Source organism: Acipenser ruthenus, chromosome 28 (assembly GCF_902713425.1).
Source record: "Acipenser ruthenus chromosome 28, fAciRut3.2 maternal haplotype, whole genome shotgun sequence".
Taxonomy (NCBI): domain Eukaryota; kingdom Metazoa; phylum Chordata; class Actinopteri; order Acipenseriformes; family Acipenseridae; genus Acipenser; species Acipenser ruthenus.
Genome location: NC_081216.1, coordinates 6222054 through 6246117, shown reverse-complemented (window position 1 = coordinate 6246117; position 24064 = coordinate 6222054). Strand labels below are relative to the sequence as shown.

Below are 24064 nucleotides of genomic sequence, written 5' to 3'. Positions count from 1 at the left end.
CCGTTTACATACAAGAGGTGCCTGTGTAGACTGGTTTTATGAAAATATATCATGACAATTTCACTTTCGAGTTGTGCTTTACGAGGTTAAAATACATACAGCACATGTATAAATGTCTGCTATTCACACTAGTCCACTTATCTGACACGGAAAATGATTCAAATGTATTTTATGAGTGCCTGCACAAAGTGGGGTGTAGACCCCTCCATTAAATGTTATAACATCACTAATTGACTAAAGCTTAACTTTAAAAACGTTGTTTTACTTGATCAGTGGACTTCTCCATTATAGAACATATGTATTACAAACATAACACGAGTTTTTTAGAGTGGCAATATCAATAAATTTATATGAATTTTTTTTTTTTTTTTTTTTTTTAAACGGGAAAATGCATGGTCGCTAGCTCCGGTTCTCTACAAACGGAATCTGCTAGCCACGATTTACTTCTCACTCTCGCATCCGACACGCGTGGTATCAGAGCCCACTCTATATAGCTGTCACCTTTAGGGGATCCAGGAAACACTGTAATCACCGCGCGTTTGTTCTGTAGACCTTGGAGCTACAAGTCTTTGTCAGCGTTTCCCTTTAAAAAGAAAATAAAACAAATAAAAACAATTACCTTACAGTGAAATCGACAATGTCCGGAGAAGAAGAAGCAGCAGCACAGCAACAGAAAACTGAAGAACAAAAGCAAGACACTAAACCAGAGGAAGACAAGCAAAACGAGCAGCAGCCGCCGCCTGCACAAGAAGCCGAGAAGCCCCAGAATGAAGTTTCATACAAGTCCTTGGTGCTCTCGGGCTACGGGGGCTACGATAAGGTGAAGCTGCAGGTGAAAAAGGGGGAGCTAGTCCCGAAAACCGGGGAAGTGCTGGTTCGGGTGAAAGCGTGTGGCTTGAATTTTGCAGACCTGATGGGCAGACAGGGTCTCTACGACAGGCTTCCATCCCCGCCCGTCACCCCGGGAATGGAGTGCTCTGGGATTGTGGAGGCTTTGGGCGAAGGAGTGACCGACAGAAAGGTAAGATTTAATTTCATTAATGTAATGTAGCAGCGTAAAGATGGAAAACGCACTATGCTGTCATTACCGGTATTCCTCTGTGTTTTAGAAAATCAGAACAAACCGAGGACTATTTGCTTTTAGTTTAGCGCGACAGGAAAACAATATAGCAGCCTATTTATATTGCTATATGCATTATACCAGTTTGTTGTCGTAATTATTTATCGTGAATAATGTGGCAAGTCTGGCGAGTTGTCAAGTCTGCAATGCCACACATACATGCTTAATATAAATTCAAATTTACAGTAGATGTTTTGACAGATCTTATTGTGCATACCGTGTAGACTGCTGCTGTTTATTTAAAATGTAATCTGACCTTAATAAATGTTGTTTTATTAATTGGATCGAAGACTACTATTTTTTATTTAAATTCACTAAATGTTTTGGTTGGAGCAAAAATGCATTATTAATGGCAAAAGTTAAACTGGCATTGCCAGAAATGTCCATTTAGCTCAAGAGTTTTTAGAACCAAATACAGTACCATGCATGCAACATGTAAACTGCTGAATGTTAAAACTATTGAATAAGTAGCCACCGCCCATCGTCTGTATCGGAGATAAACAATGTATATCGGTCTGCGCATGTCTGATTGACAGACGCACTCGATTTGATTATTTTTAGTCAATTAAAGATTATTATTATTATTTATTTCTTAGCAGACGCCCTTATCCAGGGCGACTTACAATCGCAAGCAAATACAAATACATTCAAGTGTTACAATATAAGTCATACAATGATGATGTTAATGCAATCTGCAACCGAACGGTCCAAAGCTGATTTTCACATAAACGTATTACAAGGTTACCTTGTATTTCCGATATCTTATTTGTAAACGTAATTTTATAATGGAGCATTGTTATGTTTTATTGTCGTTGAAATTAATAGTGTGCAATGCACGTATAATTAAAAATAAAAAAAGTTGCCAGCAGCATCTGTAAATCTTTTAATTGTGTGGTGGGGGGGGGGCGATACAAAATAATCGGCCACTGAAAATTCACAAAAGAGAACACTTTAATTATAAAGTTGTGTATGTGTGTGTGTGTATGTATGTATATATATATAGTTTGTGTGCGTTATTATTGAGAGAAATCTAGAAAGAACAGTTTGTTTTTTTCCAGTTTGAACGTTTCAATATGTGGACCGGACCGGACTGTCCCCACACCCGGACACAATTTGTTAATTACAGAATTATTATTTTTTTTTATTATTTTGTCTAAACATGCCCATAACTGTTGTCGTTCAAGCTCCGGTATTGTTAAGTGGTAGGTGACGCCTTTACATATCTTAAGCCCTGTTGTCATGCATTAATGCTTCTACACCACAGGGCGGGTTTCCACATTGGTACAATGGATGCGAATCACAGTATGCTCGTTTCACAGTTCTGAATGCTTACGTGTATTTTGGTAGAAGCGTCTTTTTATAAGAGCACATGAATAATTAAGCAACATTACCTGGTATTTGGTATACAGTGGGGCTAACCTCTCTACTTGTAACCCATTTGTAGAAATAATTACAATCTTAACAAACACAAAGCAAAAAACTGGTCTTTAGAAACCATTATTTTGGATTAGTATATCATAATATGAATACCATACCATATGTTTCAGTGGTGTAACCTTATATTTTTAATTTAAGTACGGTTTATTAAATACCAGTGTAACATCAAAACCATTAGGAAAATACATCAACCATTGAGGCAGGGCAGCCTCTCTCTTGGTAGGTGGGGCTTTTATTTGCTGCCCCGCCTATTTTTTTTGACTGTCTTGGATTGACTCTGCACCGAAGAACAGTCATTTCCTTTGTAACAGAACACTATTTGTGTTTGTTCTCTAGTTAAATAAGTTTTGCGGTCTTAAAATCACAAACCCCCCTAGTAATTCAGCTTAATTGGCAGGCTCTACTTGGTCCTTCAGGTCATGATTGAGATGCATTGATGAGTAGTTCAAAACTGCTTTTTCACTGTGGGAATAGTTGGAAGATTCCAATATTATTTTTATTTTATTTATTTATTAAGTTGTGGATACTATACACTACCTATGTGGAAGGTTAACATTTTTGCTGAGTACAAACTAACCCCTCCCCTTCTCCACTACTTTAATTGTGAAACCACCTGATTTCATACCCCCTCCCCTCAGTAAATATTGAATTAAACCCTAAAACACCTGAATGGTGGTGTTACTATAAGACCATAATGTAACTCAGGGGTCTTCAACCCTGGTCCTGGAGAGCCCCTATCCAGCAGGATTTATAGGTGTCTTTACATCATCAGTGCCTAAAGATCTGGAACACCTGTTAATCTTGACTAGTTAAGCCAATAATTGGTTCAGTTAAGTAACAAATTGGTTGAAACGAAAACCAGCAGCCACAGTAGCTCTCCAGGACCAGGGTTGGAGACCCCTGATGTAATGTCAGGGAAGGAGATTTAGGGAGTGGTCAGATGGTAGGGGGAGGGTTGATGGGTAACATCCCCCCCCCCCACACACACAATTTTAATCAGCCTGTTACTCAAAAAATATTTATGTTGGTTGTCATTTTATTGGAAAAATAAGCCACGTTACAGAGAGGGAAACAAAGATGATACAGTTGAGAATGAATTCCCCCTAAAGTAGATATTAAACTACAGTGAAATAGGTGGACACACCAAACAAGTGCCTTGCCAAGGTTAGGTTCTTATTAATGCTTACATTTTGCATGTTTAGAGAAGAAAAAAAACTGGTGTTTCAAGGGAATGCCATGCAGAACAGTACTACAGGTTTAACCTGATAAATCTATTTTATTTACTAGTATTTATGCATAGAATTGTTTAAGCATCTACTAAGTTGATTTTTTTTTTAAAAGCCAGCATGATTGTTCAGTTTATTATTGAAGACCAGTTTCCTGTTTCAAGTCTGTTTTATTCTAGCCGTGAGGGAGGAAGGAGGTGTTTTTGTGGAGATTGTGCAGCTGTATGTTATTAGTATTGGCTATGGAGGTTCAGATCCCACTGCTGCTCTGCCATGCACAAAACACAATGGTCTGCAAACCACCACTGACAAGCTTGCAGATCATACCATTATTGTACGTTATTTTATGTAAAAGACTGAAAAGGGGTTTGTGGAGAAATTGTTCTATGTTAAGCTAATAAAAATATGGCAGTGCCATTATTGTACAAAGTAATGGATCTGCAATATCCTGACAAAGGATAAGGTTTTTTGATACATCAGTTTGTGACAAACTGTTAAATAAGAGTCCATCCTAATTAGATGCTTTGGGATACTGGAGTTGTTTTGTACGTGGCAAGGGGTATTAAATTAGTAAAAGAGTTTGTCAGCCCCTAAGTACTCATACCAGTGAGAGTCCTGTTGGATTGAGAGCCCAGTGACCCAGTGAGAGCCCTTGGGATTGATTAAAAAAAAAAAAAAAAAAAAAAAAAAACCTTAACCTAGACCACTATTTTTTGTGGGTTTTTTTTTTTTTTTTTTTTTTTTTTGGGGGGGGTGGGGATGCTGGTGATGGATCAAGATTTTTGCACATGGCTGACAGCTACGCCACTGACCTAGACTTAAGGGCTATGCACACTGGGAGCGAAGCAAACGACACAAATACAGCACGAGTAGTAGTTGGTCAGGAAAAGAAAATACTGTCTGCTTTGCTTCTTTCGTGGAGACAAAATAAAATAAATAAAACAAAGAACTAGTCTGGGTACACCACACACACACAAAAAAAATAAAAAAAAATAATGACATTTAACAGTGAATGTTTATGTGATCTGCTTTAACATGTAAATCGGTAAAAAAGAATACATCTACACATTTCTTTGTAAATACTGAGAATTAGTTTAATATACTTTTATTGATTTTCAGTTTAAATAAAATCTTCAATTAGTATGTGGTGATTATTATTTGTCAACATTATTAAAACAAAGAAGCGTCATTTTACAGAAATACAAAACCAGTGTGTGGTGCTCCCCGTCACTTTGACTAAAATTAAGGTGAAATAGAGATAGACATACCATCAATTTACAATTGTTCTGTTATTTGTTACCATATGGCATCTTTCTTTGTATTGTCTTTAACCACTGACACTGGCATCATAAAGAACATTTATATTTTTCGACTTTAATAATTAAATTCTCATTGATGTCCATTTCCTCTTTTTCTGCGTGAACGAGACAGTGACAGTCTGACAGCCTCTCCTTCGACTCTGTCCAACAGGCAATTCTATCATTGGAGTAAGGGGGGAGTTTGCGTTGCAGCTACAGGAATATAGAATGGTAATGCACGCCTCTTCATGGTGACAACCCCCCACCCCCCCCACCCCAAAATGAAATAATACACTTGGTCAGTTTCGCAGCCTCGCAAACAATAACAAACTAATGCACAAACATGAGAATCCATTGCACAGCCGTGAGACTAACTTGTGAAAAACCGCGAGCTTCACGGGTAAACCTTGAGACTTGACATCCATGGATTAACCAGTTAGCATTCTACGCAGTTCAGTACAGAAATAAAGATGCCAAAAGTAATGTCCCAAAATGAAACTTCCCTTTTGGGTTTAATACTTTTCCGGTGCTGAGTCTGCTGTACTGAAGCTTCATTTGCCATTGTAATGATGATTCAGGCTGTATTACAAGCAGACTTGTAGTCGAGTCCTCAAACCTTGAGTCCAAGTCCTGAGTGTCGACTCCATGTCATCAGTGTCTGAGTCACAAGTCCTTGATTCGAGTCCCGAGTCCAAGATTTTCAATGTATTTTTTCTAGTTAGATTATTCTATTTGTATGCCTTTTTCAGCTTGTCGGTCACTGTCTTCTTTTCTTTTGGAATTAGAATGCTGTATGAATGTACCTGAAGTTTTATAGATAAGCTTTGAGTTCAGGTTTGTGTATGTTTTTCCCTTTTGATAGCCGTGATCTGCACTGTAGTGTCTACTTTGACTTCAAATTGGGAGAAATCTGATTTACAAACAGTTAAAATGAAGCAATAAGCTCAATAATTATGCTTAAAAGGAAGTGAAAAGGTTACCCTTTTTTTCTGAACTCCAATAAACTTACGTTATCTTTCCCCAGTCAAATGGTAGTGTGCATAAATAAGTGCAGTAATTTACCACAGTAAAAAAACAGAAATGAAAAAGAAATTGTAGAACATAAAAAAGCGCAACCAGATTGCCAACGAAAGACAACACATTATTTCAATCATGCTGACATTAGTTATTATTTATGAAACTTAATGCAAAAGAGAAAAAATAAATAAATAAAACATGGCTCTGTTCGACGGTTGCAGTTGGATTTCTAGCTGGACTTGGGGTGTGATTACAGTACACCCTTCCAATTTCTTATTATTACTATGACTGACTGCAAAGACAACAGGGATATTCAGTGATTGCATAATGTTTTGTTGGATGTGTTTTTATTGTGCACAGTTTCCTAGTAACTGAAGCCATTGTATTCTGAGAGATGTAGTTGTTGGTGGAAGTTTTAGGGGAAGCAGGACTGGCAAGGTAGAATTTCTTGTGTAATAGAAAAAAAAAGGACTTGTCGTTTTAATATGTCCCAGTCACTCAAGGTGGAGGTCAAGTCTGAGTCTTCTGTGACCGTGACTTGTCCGAGATGCATCGTTGTTCTTTAGTGAGGTAATGCAAAGTATATGATGGTGCTCTTCGTTCCTTCATTAAATCCCTTACTAAATGCAGCGACACTGCATTGTACAACAACTCTGGTACAGTGCTTACATAAACGATTAGCTTAAAATATGATTTGCTGTTGATAAAACATATCATAGGGGACAGGTTAAAGGAAGACTTTTATATAAGTTTATATGTTCTGCTTAAATAGAAATCTTAAGATATTTTTAAATTTAAATAATAAAAAAAACAAACAAAATAGATATGTTCATAATGTAATGTGTAAACAGTAATATTCATGAATAAATGAAAATCCAAAAATGAGTAGCCAGAATTAAGCTTGGCAAATAATCCACTTCATGCCAGCATTCAGGATATCTTTGCATTGCCTAGTTGCATTGCCTGTTGCTGTTTCCTCCTCGCCTGCATGTTTCACCTGACTCCCTCTTTCTTTCAGCTTGGTGATAAGGTGATAGTAATGAACAGGGCAGGCTTGTGGCAGGAAGTGGTTACCGTGCTAACCAGCCACACCTTCCTGATGCCCGAAGGCATGACCTTTGAAGAGGCAGCGGCCATTCCAGTGAACTACATCACAGCTTACATGATGCTCTTCGACTTTGGAAACTTAAGACCCAACCAAAGCATACTTATCCACATGGCAGCAGGTAAGGATATATTCTGTTCAAGTGAATCGTCCAAACTTCAGAATTACAAGTTGATGCTGTTTTTTTTTTTTTTTTCAGAAAACATATGTGACAAAGTTTTGATATAACCTTGGCAGTGAAGAATCCTTTGCACATAGAACTACCAAATGACATTTACACATCACATAATTGATTATCGTATTGCATTGTGGTGAATGTCAAGATACACGCCGCAAATGGAAGTTAAATAAGGTAAAACTACATGAAACCGAGTGAATCCTTGTATACTTCCTTATACTGTTGTAGTACCCTATTTAAGTTGTTTGCAAAGGTTTCTTTGCTAGCCAGGGTTTCAAACAATGTTCCATACACTGTCACATTCACACAACATCAAATTAGTTTTATGGTGGGGGGACTCATAATTGAAATCAAAGTTGTTGGAGTAAAACCCTTTACCAAATTGACAGCAGCAGTGTTATAGTCACACTGATATGTGCAGACACCCTGGTATACAGGACTTTGTAAAAGAAACCAACCTATATTTATAATCAATGTAAAGGCTACCACACGCCAGACGCGATGCAATTTTTTTATTGGGACAAGATACTTTAGCAGCGACATGACCATATACACCAGATGCGATGCAACAAATTGGAAAACTGCCATATCAATAAAACTATGATCAAGACTGGTACATATTTGTCAACATGATGATGTGAATATGAGTGCCTTCTCAGACAGTATTTCAACATATATGGCAATAAATCATACATACCAGGCTTATCCAGTGCCTTCGAAATGGACGCCCATATTGCCTTTCAAATCTGTATCTTTTTTGTAATTGCGATGGTCTTTGTCATAAAGCTATGGGTATTTTTCCATGGCAAGTATTATTCTTTCCCCCATCATTTTGGATACTGCTTCACCCGGCTGGACCATGTGCATTGAAGCTGTTTTCTGACTGGTCAATTCCCTAATTGTCACACGACAAATCCCCAAAAATAGGATTCAATTCTATTTTTCATGTCGTCTGTGGTGTGAAAGATACTTCTCAAAAGTATAGATTCTATTAATTTTGTCGCTTTGCAGCACAGTTTCACTTGTCGCAGCGCATAACCACTTCAACACCATGATGTACACACGTACGTCAAATAAAAACCCACTTACAGTACCATGCCGTACGTGCGTACGTCAAGGTTCCCATTCTATTCTATGAGCGGTTTCTCAGTCTAGCGTTTCAGGTTTCATTCCCTAAGGCAGTGCTAGTACTGTGGAATGTGCAATGAAAGTCAGTGGATGGTCAGGTGACATTTGTATCCAATTGCGTGTCATGTAGAGATTCCAATCTACCTGTGGGCGTTTAGAAGACTGATTATATAATGCGGGAAGCCATTCACCTTTTTATTTATATATTGGTGTTTTATATTTTTATTTTTTTGCTTGATTTATTAGTTTTACTTGTTTAGTTGTAATTTTATATAGTTTTTAGCGAAAGCTAAACATGGCAACATACCTGGAGAGCGACAATGGGAGTGATGAAGATTTTGAAGTTGGTTTGGAGGATTTCGATACCAGTGACAGTAATGCTGACTTATCACTCAGCGATGACGAAGATGATGTGGAGCCCAGAACAAGTCTAGACATTGACAGCTCTTTTGTGCATGCACAAATGATGCAAACAAACACACCTGCCTAATAAGAAACAGCTATGAAGCCAATTGTCCAAATACTTTTGGTACCCTAAAATGGGGGGACTATGTACAAAACGTGTTGTAATTTCTAAACGGTTAATCCGATATGGATGAAAATACCCTCCAATTAAAGCCGACGAGATATATATATATATATATATATATATATATATATCTATCTATCTATCTATCTATCTATCTATCTATCTATCTATCTATCTATCTATCTATCTATCCATCCATCATAAAGGGAATCAGGTGATGCTGTGTATACTACCCTGGCTTAGAAACCCTACCCGTCCGGACAGCTGCTGAGGAAGCGTTCAACATCACGCTTGGGCAAATACGGGTAGTGGGCACTTGAAAGGGAGGTGGCAGATACTGATGAAGCAGACTGAAGTGCATTAATTTGTTCCCAAAATTGCCACTGCCTGCTGCCTGCACAAACTCTTCAGGAATCGGTGGCTACCTGTGAGACAAATGGGCAAGGTTACAGTCTCATGAGAAAAAAAAAAAAATGGCACTGCCTTTCACAACAAGCCCAAAACAAGCACAACCCATGTTAGAGTATGGGTGTTTATGCAAATTACAACCCGTGACTCTAAAAATTTATTATAAGTGGATTTGGCAACTGTGAAGGTTACCTCAGCCGCCAGCTTCAATTGGACAGCAGCGATTTGAGGAGGCTCGTGCTGTCAGATGCTCTCCTTTCTTTTAAGTTGTGTTGGATTTACTGCTGTGTTAAATATTAATGATGCAAACTAATAAAACACAATCAATACGTTCATTTGCAATTTTATTTGGTCAGTTCTGAGAGGGCATCAATAACTTGGATGTTGTTGCGCTGTTTTGGGCGATCGAGCTGGCTTATGACATCCAGTTCACAAACTATAGTTATTAACGTGGAGGGCAGACGTGCATTGTCTTTGGACATAGGCTGGGATCAAAAAAAGGACGGGAATTAATTCAGTTAAGCAGCTCACTTGCTCTTCGTGTTTAACTTTAGAGTAGTTTTTACAGCAAGGGTATTCTCAAACAGCTGCTTTTAATACTATAACATGCATAACGCAGTTCGTGGTAAGTGGTTTTATACAGAACTGTAAACCCACAAGATATATACAACATGACAGACCAGACACAGCAAAAAATAATAATAAAAAAATGCTGCCCGCATTATCATTAAGGTGAACTACTCCACTGCTAACCATAAAATTGCCCATCAGCCACTACTTTCTGCCATCTTGGAATCCACAGTAACAACTGACCTGATCTCTTGCAATATTTATAGTTAAGGATAAACACGCTCATTAACATTTACACGTGAAATGCGAGTTTCCATGCGAAACTGGGTGTGGTTTTCCCGTGTGTTTCGTCATTTACACGAGTAAATGAGATTTACCCTATCCCTCTCATTGGCCGTTTTTTTTCGGCCACAAACCTGATTTACACGAGTAATTCTCCCAAACGTGCACGCGCATCGTCATTTCAGGTGTAAATTGACCCGCATGGAAACCCCATGATTTTTACATCTGGAGTTGAAGTGATTAAGTGTCACACCCTCTTTTGATTTGTACTCTATACTTCTGACTATCTACCCAGGCATTCTGTTTAGTTTTTTAATTGCCTGTCCACAGTGCTGACTGCGATGAGTCTGCTACAATAGTCTTTCTTGTTGTGCCTGCCTACACGTTTAGGATATTTTACATTTATGACCAACATAAATTGAATTTGCCATGTTTCATCCATGATCTAAATCCTTTTGGATTTCCTAGGCTCCTGCAGATAGGTTGATTCCCCCAGCTTTGTGTTGTATGCAGGTTTTACAAAATTCCGAACTATGCCCCTAAATTAGTAATTTATGTAGATAAGAAACAGAGTGGTCCCAGCACCAATCCCCACTTCACTTAGTACATGGCCCCAACTAGAAGTTACAAATACTGTCTGCTCCTGTATTTTAACTGGCAATGTATCCACATGCATGAACACCTTGGATTCTCAATAGTTTTCAGATTAAGGATAAGTCTTTCATGCTGCACTTTGTCAAAGGTATTTTGAAGGGTCATATAGTTAGGGCTTGATGTTTTTCGTTTTTAACCGAAAAGAAAAAAAAGCAAAAACACCCCAGAAGACCTATTTAGAAAATGTTTTTTTTTTTTTTTATTAATTCTTTTCTTTTGAACAGATAAACCTGTGTTTTGGCAATATAATAAAATAATATATACACTACTCTCTTTTTACATAAAGAAAACTGCAGTGTGGAAAGACATTGCTACGGACCAATCATCAATTTCTATGGAACTACGTAATAGAATGCACTTGTTAGATTGAGATGTGACTGGGGTGGGCTGAAATAAAAAAAAAAAACAGTAACTGTTTTGTTGGAAGATTATTTTTGTTATTGTTTAGGACCAGTAATTATTTCAAAGTTAGGTTAACATTTAAATTTACAAACTACAAAATATTCAAAATTAATAAACATAATTATTACGATTAATAAAATAATGATAATAAATGAAAAATACTTACTGTTAAAAGGCCAATTAGTCAATAGTTTAAACTCTCCTGTTAACTTTAAGCTTGTTTTGCAGTTGTGTATTAGTGTTTGCCTGCTAATTGTTTGTTGTTGAAGGGTCTTGTATTAAATAATCTTTATTGACAAACCAGGAGGTGAGTTCAGTAAACAATGTGTACAATGGGTGAGCTGCAGTAAGACCACTGTAACATTGGAATCTGTCTGCATCCAGCTGAATTACTGACACGAGTTATTTCTTCACCACATCCGAACCCCAACATTACAGTGTGATAGATACGCGGGCGATTAATGGGGTGTAATACGAGTAGGGTTGCCAACTTTACATTTTTTTCAAAACACCACACACCCACACACAGCCTGCTAGAAATGATTACAGGGATTTGCAACCAGTAAAGTCTGGGGGGGAAAAAAAGACTAAATTATTTAATAATCAACACCAACAAATACTGCGGAAGAAAAAAATCCTGCGAAGGAATGAAATGCAAAATAAAGCAGAATATAATTGTGTAATTCTTAAACTTAACAGACCAATAAAATAAGTAAAATAGGAGGCACTTTTTTACACAGAGAATTGTGAGGGTCTGGAACCAACTCCCCAGTAATGTTGTTGAAGCTGACACTCTGGGATCCTTCAAGAAGCTGCTTGATGAGATTCTGGGATCAATAAGCTTCTAACAACCAAGCGAGCAAAATGGGCCGAATGGCCTCCCCTCGTTATCAACTTTCTTATGTTCTTAAGTTTGCACAGTGGAGTGTTGAGAGAGGAATGTCAACCAACCAAGGATGTAGCGGGCTGTGATTGGCTAGTAGATGAGTAAGACAGGAAATACCCAAATGGCAACGAATAGTGAGTAAGAAATATTCGCAAGAACCATACTTTTGCTGTCTGGTCAATGGTTCTGACCAGACGCTCTACAAATTCCCTTGAAACCAGATGTCTGGTTGGAAACCGGGCAGTTGGCAACCCTAAATACAAAATCTGTTGCTTCTCGCAATTCTCGGATTCAAAATGCATCCAGAATTCTATATTGTCTTAATCCAAAATGTGGACCTCCCAACTTCAACATAGTTAGTTAACTTTTGTATATGTATTACTAAAATGTACATGATAAATAACCTCAGGTTTACCATGTTTGTTTGTATATGTAATCGTGAGTGGTAAACTGCAGGGGCCTGTATTGTTAAGAACTTGCAAACTACCTAATATTTGCAATTGAAAATATATTGTTAGTCCTCCTCGGTGTAGCTGAATGGATTATTTGCTGTTGATTTGGGTAATTTACCATTCCCGTTCAACAAATAAAAATATAGCTGCTTGCTGTCCGAAAAAACAAATCAGTTCTACTGAAAAAGAAAGGGTTAACTGAGTTCAGGCATGGGCAAAGAGGGACAGATGAAGAAAATTAGTGAATGCGGTTTACGTCAGGACTTGTTTTCCTATTGTAATTCATTTATGAATACCCCCACTAATATACTACAGTGTCAGTAGAACAATAGTGCATTGTTTAATCTGTAGTGGTTGCCTTCCTATTTATTTATTTTAGTTATTTATTTTTTTACACAAGCATATCTGTATCCTAAATTCACATTCCATCCTGCAGCAGTTGATGTTTAAAAAATAAAAGAAAAAAGTCACAGTTGGAATGCATTTGTTTTTTGGTGGATCTCTTCTGATCTTCCTCTAACCTTTCCTGAACTGCTTGCACTTACTTTGCTTAAAGGTCATATTATTTCAGCCTTTCTACTGCACATAAATATATTTGTTTGTAAACATTGTAAGGGCCGTGCTGATTTAAGTGCATCAGAAACAGAACAGGAACCAGAATTGAATGTCTAAGTCTTTGTATACTGCATCGATACAAAATGTGTGGCGATAGGGTTTCTTTGTTTTGTTTAGTATGAATGCAAACTAATCTTTTCCTGTGGTATAAGATAAACAGGCTGTGATTGCTGCAATGTTAATCGGATCAAAGGTGACCTAATTGTGCTCTATTGTATTATCAATTGCTACTATACAGTAGTGAATCCGGAGCAGAAAAAGGGTGGAGAAAAACCATTGTGACATTATATACTGTAATACAGTAAATGTGTAGGACCACATTTACTGTATTACTTTGAATTACCGTCGCCTTTGAATAAGAGCCACACTCAGATATCAGATTTGTAATAGGCACTGCCTTTGAATAAACGACACGATCAATAATGAAACATGTACAGTTTTTGTTATAAATAAATAAATAAATAAATACAGCACTTAAACAGAAACACAGCATGGCAAAACATTACAAATAGAAACGCAATGAATTGAATAAATTTCAATAAAATGTATTTAAAATAATACAATTACACACTGGAGTGTACTGGTATTCTACTGTAAAGTTTATGGAACCCAAACAAAAAAAGAACAGGTACTATGTACTGATACTGGCAGGGCATGAATTTAAGTTCATGAAGGGCAAGGCAATATTGCCTTCGGTGGGCATGAAAATCCAGGGGCACCAAGGCAGTTCTAGGGGGCAAAGAGGCAAAACAAAAATCCAACCCAAGGGCACCAAGGCGAAAAAGAAATACAACAAGCCTATCGTGTTCATCGGTTTTTGGGGGTGGGGGGTGGGGGGTGGTGGGGGGGGCAACTAAATGATTTTGCAAGTTGTATTTGTGTTGTACAGAGTGGTGAAAAAAGTAACTTATGCAAGGCTCTTGTTTCCCTCTGTATTGTGCGCATTCGTCTTTTTTGTGCATGACAGTTCAGCGTGAGAGGTAACGGGTGGACGTTTTAGTTACACAGTGTTCAGAAATTAGGGTTTAAGAGTTAAGGTTTTGTGCACGTTGTACTGGTTTTTGCTCAAAAGTGATTCTTGTTAAGGTATTTATGAATGGGAATAATAAGAGACGCACTTTCTTGTTTTGACCAAGAAAAATAACTGCATTTCTAAAATGTTCAATTATACAAAGCTACGTAATTTAAAGGTTTGATAAATGTCTGTTTTTAGTTTTTGCTATATTTTATTTACTAAAATTAGTATGTGTGTGTATGTATGTGTGTGTGTGTGTGTGTGTGTGTGTTTATATATATATATATATATATATAATATATATATATATATATATATATATAAAAAGTTATATTTTACAATATTTATTCAAATGAATAAAGGTAATTTTAGATTAGGTTTATTTATAATGTTACAGATTTATACATGTAATGTTTTTAATTTAACATTTTCTCAAGGAGTGCTAATAGTGGGCCGCAGTGCCTAATGCAGCTGAACAGGTGGGCCTCAGGTAAAGTTTAGGAACCCCATCGCTACAGTATTAATTTGGCCATTGTAAATCCATTTTGGGAACAGAAATGCTAATATTCATTAAGGCAAAACACAAATAATGCGGTCTGCAATTATGGACCACGACAACTGCGTTATAACGTGGTCTCTCGCACTCTCTCCAATTCAATTCAATGATGCTTTATTGGCAGAAGTATTGCTAAAGCAATTACAAAATAAATAATAAAAATAGATAAAACATCATACCAAATGATTACAAATTAAAAACATACAAAAATATTTAAATGAAACTGACACATATAAAGATATTTATTTGTACATACATGTATGATGGAAGGGTTATACTGGTCATGTCTGTTCATGACACTGATATATTCAGCAGCTGTGAGGTGCAATGTAGCTGTTCTCACACAGAATAATTGCCATCTTATCCTCTACCTTCAATGTCCTGAAGTTAGAGATCTTTTGGGAGGTCTTTGTAAAGAACTGGTCTCATCTTGGTATATTTTGAGCAGTAGAGAAGGAAATGCTCCTAGTCTTCGATTTTCTTTCTCTCTCTCATTGAAAACTTGACACTGAAAGACTGATTAAAGGATGTATCATTCTGAGTGTAAAAGGGGATTTTCACTCTTATGCACATTAAAATGAAGTTAACATGACTATGCATGATGCAATAATAATGGCTGTGATGAAATGCCAGAAAGCCTTTTTAGAAGGCAAAATATATTATAGTTCACATTTAGATGATGCCACAATGATAATTTGGTTTATTTATGTATTAATTTAAGATTGAGTAATTTTGGTTTGGTATGTAACTATTCACAAACCACCATTTGCAACATCCTAAGAACTGTTAAATATACAGTACAGTGCTTCCTCGCTATAACGTGTGTCTTGGGGACACACAATATGAGCGTTCTAATCGAAGAGCATTATAAACGGGGTAGGGGGTGGGGGGGCACCCCTCTGGACACAACACGCATCTGACTAAAACACAAAATAAAATAACTCCCTCTCTATAATGCATATATAGTGAAGCAAAAATGTAACTTTCTGTGAATTAACCATGCATAAAGCGCAATGTAATAAATGCTATATTTTTTACAAAAAAAAAAGGTAACATTACTACTAGTGGATCATTTTAATTGGCAGTTTTTAAACTATAAATAGTCTGGCTAAACGGCGTTCAGGAATTCAGTTCGAAGTGACAGACAAGCAAACCAAGTGCAAGAAGGAGAGCGGGTTGGGCGAAGGGAAGAGGGAATGGGCTTGCCACAGGTTTGGCTGCTGGAGCGGGGCTGAAGCGAAGCTGACGCGTCTTCTCTTCTGGAGAAAGCTACAGCTCCTCTAGCAGCAAAAAAGTAAATACATTAGGAAAGAATCACGTAATAGGCCTAATATATATTTAGTTATAAAACAAATGCTGAATAAGATGTCTGTGTTAAAGTGGCAGCGCAGCTTTTCTTCAGTTCTGGTACTGTATGAAAAAGGGAGAGTGTTTACAGTTTGAACAACACTATTGTATTTACTGTAGAAATATTGCATGAATCACTAGTATAGGGAATTGGGGGACATGCTGTAAGAGCGTTATATTTGAGGCGCGTTATAATCAAGAGCCTTATAAGGAAGGCGCACTGTATTTGGAAGTAGAGCTAAAACTACGGTATTATTTTTAAATAAAATAATACTGTAGATTTTAAATCAAATTTTTTTTTTCTTTAATTTTTTCGGATTAAAAAAATCGCCCTCCCTGGCCCGGGCGCTCTTGCACACACGAGGAGGAGGATATGTGGCAGAGGAGAGGGTGTGTGTGTGTGTGCTTTTGTGGCTAGCAGTCCTCTTGGCTCTGGTGTGGAGGAACAGAAAGTGGCCAAGATGACCACCTTTTTGTACAGCCACCTAGTTTTAAATAGGTTTGTATACTTAATATATGTATTACTCCAAAGTACAGTCTAGCTTTTTCAAAACTGTAGCCCTATGAAACTTGTGGGGATTCAAGTAACCCTTTGCATAGCATCACCACTCACTGTATAAAAAGTGGCTTCTACCCTCCGCCTATTCTATCTGCACTTCCAACTTTGTCCTCCTGATACGTGTTACTGTGCTGAAAGTATTGGTTAGGGCTAACTTTGTCAACTCATTTTTAGATTAAGACTAATTTTAGCTTTAGTTAACAGGTGATTTATAGATATTTTAAATGACTATTTATTGATTTAAACTGTTATTTACAGCTGAATGGTATTTCTAAATGATGTTTGCCTTCAAAGGTGGTGTTGGGATTGCTGCCACCCAGCTGTGCCAAACTGTGAAGGACGTGACGATCTTCGGAACCTCCTCTGCCTCCAAGCACGACGCCATCAAAGAGAATGGAGTCACCCACACCATTGACTACAGGACAATGGATTACGTAGATGAAATCCGAAAACTTTCTCCCAAAGGTATGTCCCAACGCTAATTGCTGTGTTAAGCATGTGTGCCATGTCTAAATTCCATTGAAGAATCTAATACCTTAAATGTTGATGTGTATGATCGTCTCGTCTACTACTACACCTTTGTTGTATTTCAGGTTCTTCCATCTGTATATCTCCTAGCAAAAACAGTGCTGATTTAATAATCTCTGTGAGCATGTTGTAGCTGAAGGAACATCATTTGATAATGTTTCCTCAGTGTCTCCTGATTTGCAAATGTATGGAAAATCAGTTAGGGTTCGAAATACTCTAGTGTAATCCAACTTCATTTGGTTTGAAAAACATGGTTTACAAGTCGGTATACAAGATGCAGCCTGCACAGTAGCTTGCGAATTGTAGCACTGAGCTAATGTAGAGTGCTGCTTTTAGAATGTATTAGCACCACAGTGTATTCTGGCGTTTTGGATGTCATACAGTAGTGCATGAGTTTTAATTTATTACAGCCCCCTTATTGCTAGAACTGCCCACATGAAAGTATTTTGCTTGCTTGGGCCAGGCTTGAAGTTCTGGTTTAATTGAGGAATACTTCAGGTCCAGTTATCCAACAAGCCAGAGACCCTCCTTGTGCTGGAATGCTTGATGCTGGAATGACTTTTCTTTAGTTCTATCCAGATCTTGTTTGAAAGTAAGCATGTATTATTCAGTAAGCCATACAGAACACCATATTGTATATGTATTTTTTTGTGCTTTTAAAGCAGAGATGCATGAACAAAAGTCTGAATTGTTCTCTTCTTTCAATTTTAATGCAATTTGAAGGTAAATCGACCCTGAAAGTTCAGAAAATGGACTTGAATACCTACATTTTATTTATTTATTTATTTATGTATTTATTTATTTATTTATTAGCAGAAGCCCTTATCCAGGACGACTTAAAATTGTATCACATTACAAAATATCACATTACAGAGTATCGTTACAGATAAGAGCAGTTATAAACTACAATAAAATCGATAGCAAAAAATATCAAATTCAAATAAGAGCAAAATAAAGAATATAGTAAATTACATTTAAGAGCGAGTTCGACTAAGAGCAGTTAACTTTTATATTAAAAATATTTGCTTATATGAGTGAGTGAGTAAGTCCAGTAAGAACAGGTAGTAAGTATGATACATGGATGAGAATGATTTCAAATAAGAGGGATTACAAAAACTGTGAATACGGATACCTATAAGAGTAAAATCAAATACAAGATACAGGAAGAATATATAATTAAGAGCAGTAGTAGAATACGGCAAGGTATGGAGCAATTCAGTGCAAGTACGAGCTGATGCAAGTACTGGTACAAATGAGTGCCATGTAGTCCAGTATGGTAGAGAGTTGTGAGGTTTGCTCTCTTACCTTGCCTCTGGATCCCCACAACGCTTAATCTCCAGACTCGCCCGGAATCGGTCCCTGCCCTTCATTTGCTACATGATGGGCACACTGGTCAAACAGTCTCTTGGCATGCTCTCCATTAGTGTTAAAGCAATTGGAAGGCTTCCTCTGTCTGACCCAGTTCCATCACCAGAGCTGGTCATACACATTGTTTTTGTGGGGAGCATGACGGACAAAATTGAAATGGTGGAAATGACAAATGACTGCTTCCTAACGCAATTTGTCAAGGCACCGACTAGAGGGTAGGCATGCCTTGATTTAATCTTTTCAAATAATGGACAGAATAACTAAAAACAGAGGTCAGAGAGCCATTGGCAAACTTAGACCACAACATGGTCTCATTTTGAAGTGATTTTTAAAACCCCAAAAGTAATGACTAAAGCTAAGGTTTACAATTTTAGAAAAGCAAACTATGAAGGTATGAAACAGACTAACAGAAGTAGATTAGAGTAAAATAGAGAAAACATCCACAGAAAAAGGATGGCTGTTTTTTAAAAATGTAGTACTAGAGGCAAAAAACAATTACATCCCAAAAGTAGACAAATCTAAATCTAAAACAAAATGGTTTAATAGATCAATTAAAAAAATATTCAGTGAAAAAAGGCACTTTACAGAGCGCTTAAAAGGGACTAAAAACAAAGTACACAGAAAGAGTACTTGGAACTGCAAATGCAAGTCAAAAAGAGTTAGAAAGGCCAAGAGAGAGATAGAAATGAACATTGCTAAGGGTGCTAAAACCAATTCCAAAATGTTTTTCCCATATTTATAACGGCAAGAGAACATTCAAAGAGGAGGTAAAATGTCTAAGATACAAATGGCAAAATCATAGATGAAGAAAAAAAATAGCAAATATATTAAATGATTACTTTACTTTTCACAAGTTTTTACGAAGGAGGATACGGACAACATGCCCCACATGTCGACCTGTTCCTATCCAGTTTTAACCCTTAGCGGTCCATTTATTCCGCGTATCTCTGGCGCGTCAGGTCCAATTTATTTTCACACGCGCAGTTTATTTGACACACTGTTTAAAAGTTTTTTTCCACAGTAAAATAAGTTTAAAAGGCACTGCATATCAACAGGACACTCAGTACTGCATCTCCAGCCCCGCCCCACCCTTGTTCGCTATGTTTTTCAAATACCTCTTAATAGTACATGCCGATAAATCATCTCTTGATCACTCGTTTTATCACCAAACTCCTCAATAATGCGATCCAAGTCATTATTTTATTACCATAACATCTAAAAAAAGCTCTGCAAATCTGATGTTCTTTGAGCGCTGGATGCGGAAGCAGTTATCTTGTTTGTTTTAGTCTGTGTTATCTATGTGGTGTCGGGGCTATCAGTATTCATGAGATACGCCCTTTTTTTCGGCTTCTCTCTGCTCCTGTCGGTCTCACTCGGCCATTGAATGGTTTTCTCGGCTTTTTCCGGAGAAAAAAACGACTAGAGACCTGTTTTTTGCGTCTTTTTGATGATGTCGGACAGGGTCCGACATTGGACCGGAAAGGGAAAATTGCGATGTCGGACCAGGTCCAACATAGGACCGCAAAGGGTTAAATAACTTTAGCATAACAGAGGCAGAAGTGTTAAAGGGACTCTGAGCTCTCTGAGCAGGACAGGCAGCAACCCTAGGAGAAGCAAATGACACAGCCACCCCAGGCGAAGCGGGACCTTCAGCAACCCCGGGCGATGGCGAGCTGGCATCCCCAGGCGATGCATGACCGGGCAGCAGCTGTCCCTCTGGAGGCGATGGCGGCAGCGGACCCTCGGGATTTGGAACCAGCAGGTACTCTCCCTCTGCTGGTGGAGGTGGGAGCGGCAAGCAGTCCTCCCACGGAGGCGGAACCAGCAGGTACTCTCCCTCTGCTGGTGGAGGTGTGAGCGGCACACAGCCCTCCTGCGGCGGAGGCGAAACCAGCAGATAGTCTCCCTCTTCTGGTAGAGGTGGGAGCAACAAACAGTCCTTCCACGGAGGTGGAGGCGAAACCAGCAGGTTGTGGACGGACTCCCCCCTCTTGGGCCTTGGATGCACCAACTCCCCCCTCTTGGGCTGTGGACATTTGGGCTCCTCCCACTCAGGCGCAGGACGTTCGGGCTCCTCCCACTCCAGGTCTGTGTCCCCTCTCTGCCTCCTTCTCCTCACCTTCCGCTCTCTCTTGGCCTGTGGAGGTGATGGGGTATGCTGCTCCAGCACAGGACGCACAGGACACCCTCCCCATCGAGTAGGCCTTCCAGAAGCAGGGGTCTTCATAGGGGCAGTCCTCCCAGTCATGCCCAAACTCTCTGCACATGACGCACAGGGGAGCCCCTTCAGCCCTCCACTACTCCTGCTCGGCCTCCGTATGGGGGTCGGGTGGGGTACCGTGACCACCATCTCTTGCTCTGCTGCTGTTGCAGCTTTCTGCAGCTCATCCTCCTTCCTCCCATCCTCTTTCCTCACTCCACAAGAAATAGAAAAAACGAAGAAAAAAAAACTGCAGTATCCTACTCTGACCTGAGTCCCGGAGGCGCTGGTGATCCCACGCTGGACACCACGTGTGACAGGATGAGGTTGTGGTGACATCAGGCCAGATGCAGAAACATAAAAAACAAGCAGAAAAAAAAAAAAAAAAAAAAAAAAAAAAAAAACGCTGCAGAAATACTTTGCTCACAGAGCAAAAATAAAGGTTTTAAACAAAAACAAATCTCGAACACAAATAATAATACAATTCCAGGTCAGGCTGGGCAGTTGCTGCCACTGTTCCTGGAATCTTTTAAATAAATTTCTCGCTCTCGCTCTCGTTTCCTCCTCTGAACACCCACCACCTGGAGTGCAGAGAGCTGCAGGTTTATATATCGTGGCTGAGGGGTTTAAGTGGCTAGTAATTATTCTATTACCCCTCGGCCACAATCTGCACAAGGTTTTTAATTATTCCTTGCAGAGGACGAGTACCCAACTTCGCCTATGCCACAACACATTTTAAATAAACAATAACAAAACGCGCGACCTGAAAAAAGAAACGAGGACCATGGGTCACAAGTGGAGATTAGATAGAGGCATTCAGAATAGAAAATAGGAGGCACTTTTTTACACAGAATTGTGAGGGTCTGGAACCAACTCCCCAGTAATGTTGTTGAAGCTGACACCCTGGGATCCTTGATGAGATTCTGGGATCAATAAGCTACTAACAACCAAACAAGCAAGATGGACTTAATGGCCTCCTCTCGTTTGTAAACTTTATGTTCTTATGTTTGTACTTGGTTATGTAAAGCAATTTAGTATGCTCTCCGGTAATGATGCACTTGTAAAATAATGGTATATAAGGTAATCTAAACCTAAACCTTAGATACTGAAATGCTGCACCTCGTAATAAAAGGTGTATCTATTGGCCTGGTGTGTGAAGTCGGACGTAGTGGCATGCACAAAAATGAGATGGGCTCAGTTTTGGCAAGTTACGTTTGGACTGAATTATGTTTTCTTTATTTAATTTAATGATGCAAAAATTATTATTTCTCACCAATTGATTGTGTTCATTGTTTAATAAAAGCTAAATCATCAAAGTTATATTCTATTTGTGTGTGTTTCTGTGAGACGGTGAGGTGGCATATATATATATATATATATATGTGTGTGTGTGTGTAATTTTTTTTTTTTTTTTTTCATTTAAGCAGTCCAAAAGAATTGCATCATCACGTTATGCCATATTAGCTTAATGTGCATGCACAAAACAATGTAGAGACTGGAGAATGCTCAGAAATCATTCGAGTTACATTAGGTTGTACAGTGAACAGGCAATATACAAAGCAAACTAGGCGCCAGCTTTTGAATCTCATACAAGGGGTTGGGTGGGGTATGTCGGTGCTATGTCTATTCAACAGGCAAAACCAACGTTATTTACGTCCCAATATCATTGCACATATAGATTTACATTGCTGCATGGAAAGTGAAAATAAATGATGAAAAACATCTCTATACTAATGTATTGTAATATTGTAAGCTATGTGTATTGGGTTCCAGTACGTTTTAGAAACGCTACAATGCTCTGTGTTGACAACGACATCAGATTTCATGTCAGATGCTATGATTTTAATTTGTGTGATAACCTTAAGTAAATGCCATCCTTGCAAACATTCGTTGTATTGAATTAATTGTTTTTTACAATGTTTTTGTCACATTGACAATAAAAAGCATGTGCTTCCCTTTTGTTTTTTTAGTCTTTTACATCCCAAATCATCCGTCCTAGCAATTCTCCAACCCTGATGAGTAACAATGCAGTGGGATATTTATGTTGTATTTGTTCTGCGTACTGTTGGTGTACATATGCATTTTGACTATTGGTCAAATAGATGGTTGCTCCAATTAATTTATATTAAAATACCCACATAGTCCACCCCTATCAATATAATGCATCTACATTTAAAATGTTACCTGGATATAATTAGTGTTCAATAAAGTACAGTATCTAGTATGTTAAACAGTACTAACATTTCATTCAACTATTTCACTGACCCCCATGTCTGTCACACTCTACATTGTGAATAACTGAATTGATTTTGCACCAAATCTACACCAAACTTCTAGACTCCTATAGGAGTTTCAGAAAACATTTCTGGATGTCATGTATTTTTACATATCTAGTTAACAGTCTGTCTAATTGAGAAGAAGCTTGCCAAGGCTTAAGCATGAGACTTTCTTGCATAAGTTATTGAGTTTGGCTATCATTAGTGGAGGTGCGTTTTCACCCTAATCTAGAGACTGGCTCCAGATAGTGACTCTGTTACACATATGAGGAGAAGCGGTTGTTCAGCTGAGATTAAACATGGCCAGACATGATCTAATAACCATTTCATATGAAGGGGTGTGTACTGTGAAGTTATTTGCTTATTCTGTTTTGTTTGTTTTCTTTCTTTGGACCTTGTTTTAATGTGCCTTCTCTTCTCACCCCTTTCTGTAGGTGTTGATATTGTGCTGGACCCCCTTGGTGGATCTGACACCTGTAAGGCCTTTAACCTCCTCAAACCGATGGGCAAACTCATTGCATACGGTGAGGGCTGCATCTTTCTGCTTCCATCACTTCTTCTTGGTTTATTTCCAGTAGTCTGCAGAACACCCCATTGCTTCGGTTTTGATTTTTGTGCATTTGAAATCAAACCACCTAATTAAAGCACAAAGTGGTAAAACATTTTTGCACACAGGTGCTTATTGTTTCCATATCACTGATTTACAGACCGAAAATTGAAATTCTCACATCCCGAGATTTTAATGCAGGGAGGTATATAAATGACAAATCTTGAGGTGTTCTAATACATTTGCACACTACTGTATATCCTACAGGGGATGTAGTGGGGTTGGTTGTCTGTCACACTTTAACTGTCTGGACACATCTTTAATGCATTGTGCCTGAGTCTTGTCAGCATTTTGTGACCTG

The 24064-nt window shown here is 38.2% G+C and overlaps 1 protein-coding gene across 2 annotated transcripts in view; it reads left to right on the top strand.

The window, feature by feature from the left end:
• Positions 1–462: 462 nt before the first annotated feature.
• LOC117435041 (synaptic vesicle membrane protein VAT-1 homolog) overlaps positions 463–24064 on the top strand; it is a 54071-nt gene continuing 30469 nt past the window's right edge. For both annotated transcript variants that reach the window (XM_034057917.3, XM_034057916.3), the window contains exons 1-4: positions 463–1021; positions 7117–7324; positions 17079–17249; positions 23591–23680. In XM_034057917.3, coding sequence (XP_033913808.1) covers positions 638–1021; positions 7117–7324; positions 17079–17249; positions 23591–23680 — 853 coding nt within the window. In that variant the 5' untranslated portion in view covers positions 463–637. The remainder of the gene's footprint in view (positions 1022–7116; positions 7325–17078; positions 17250–23590; positions 23681–24064) is intronic.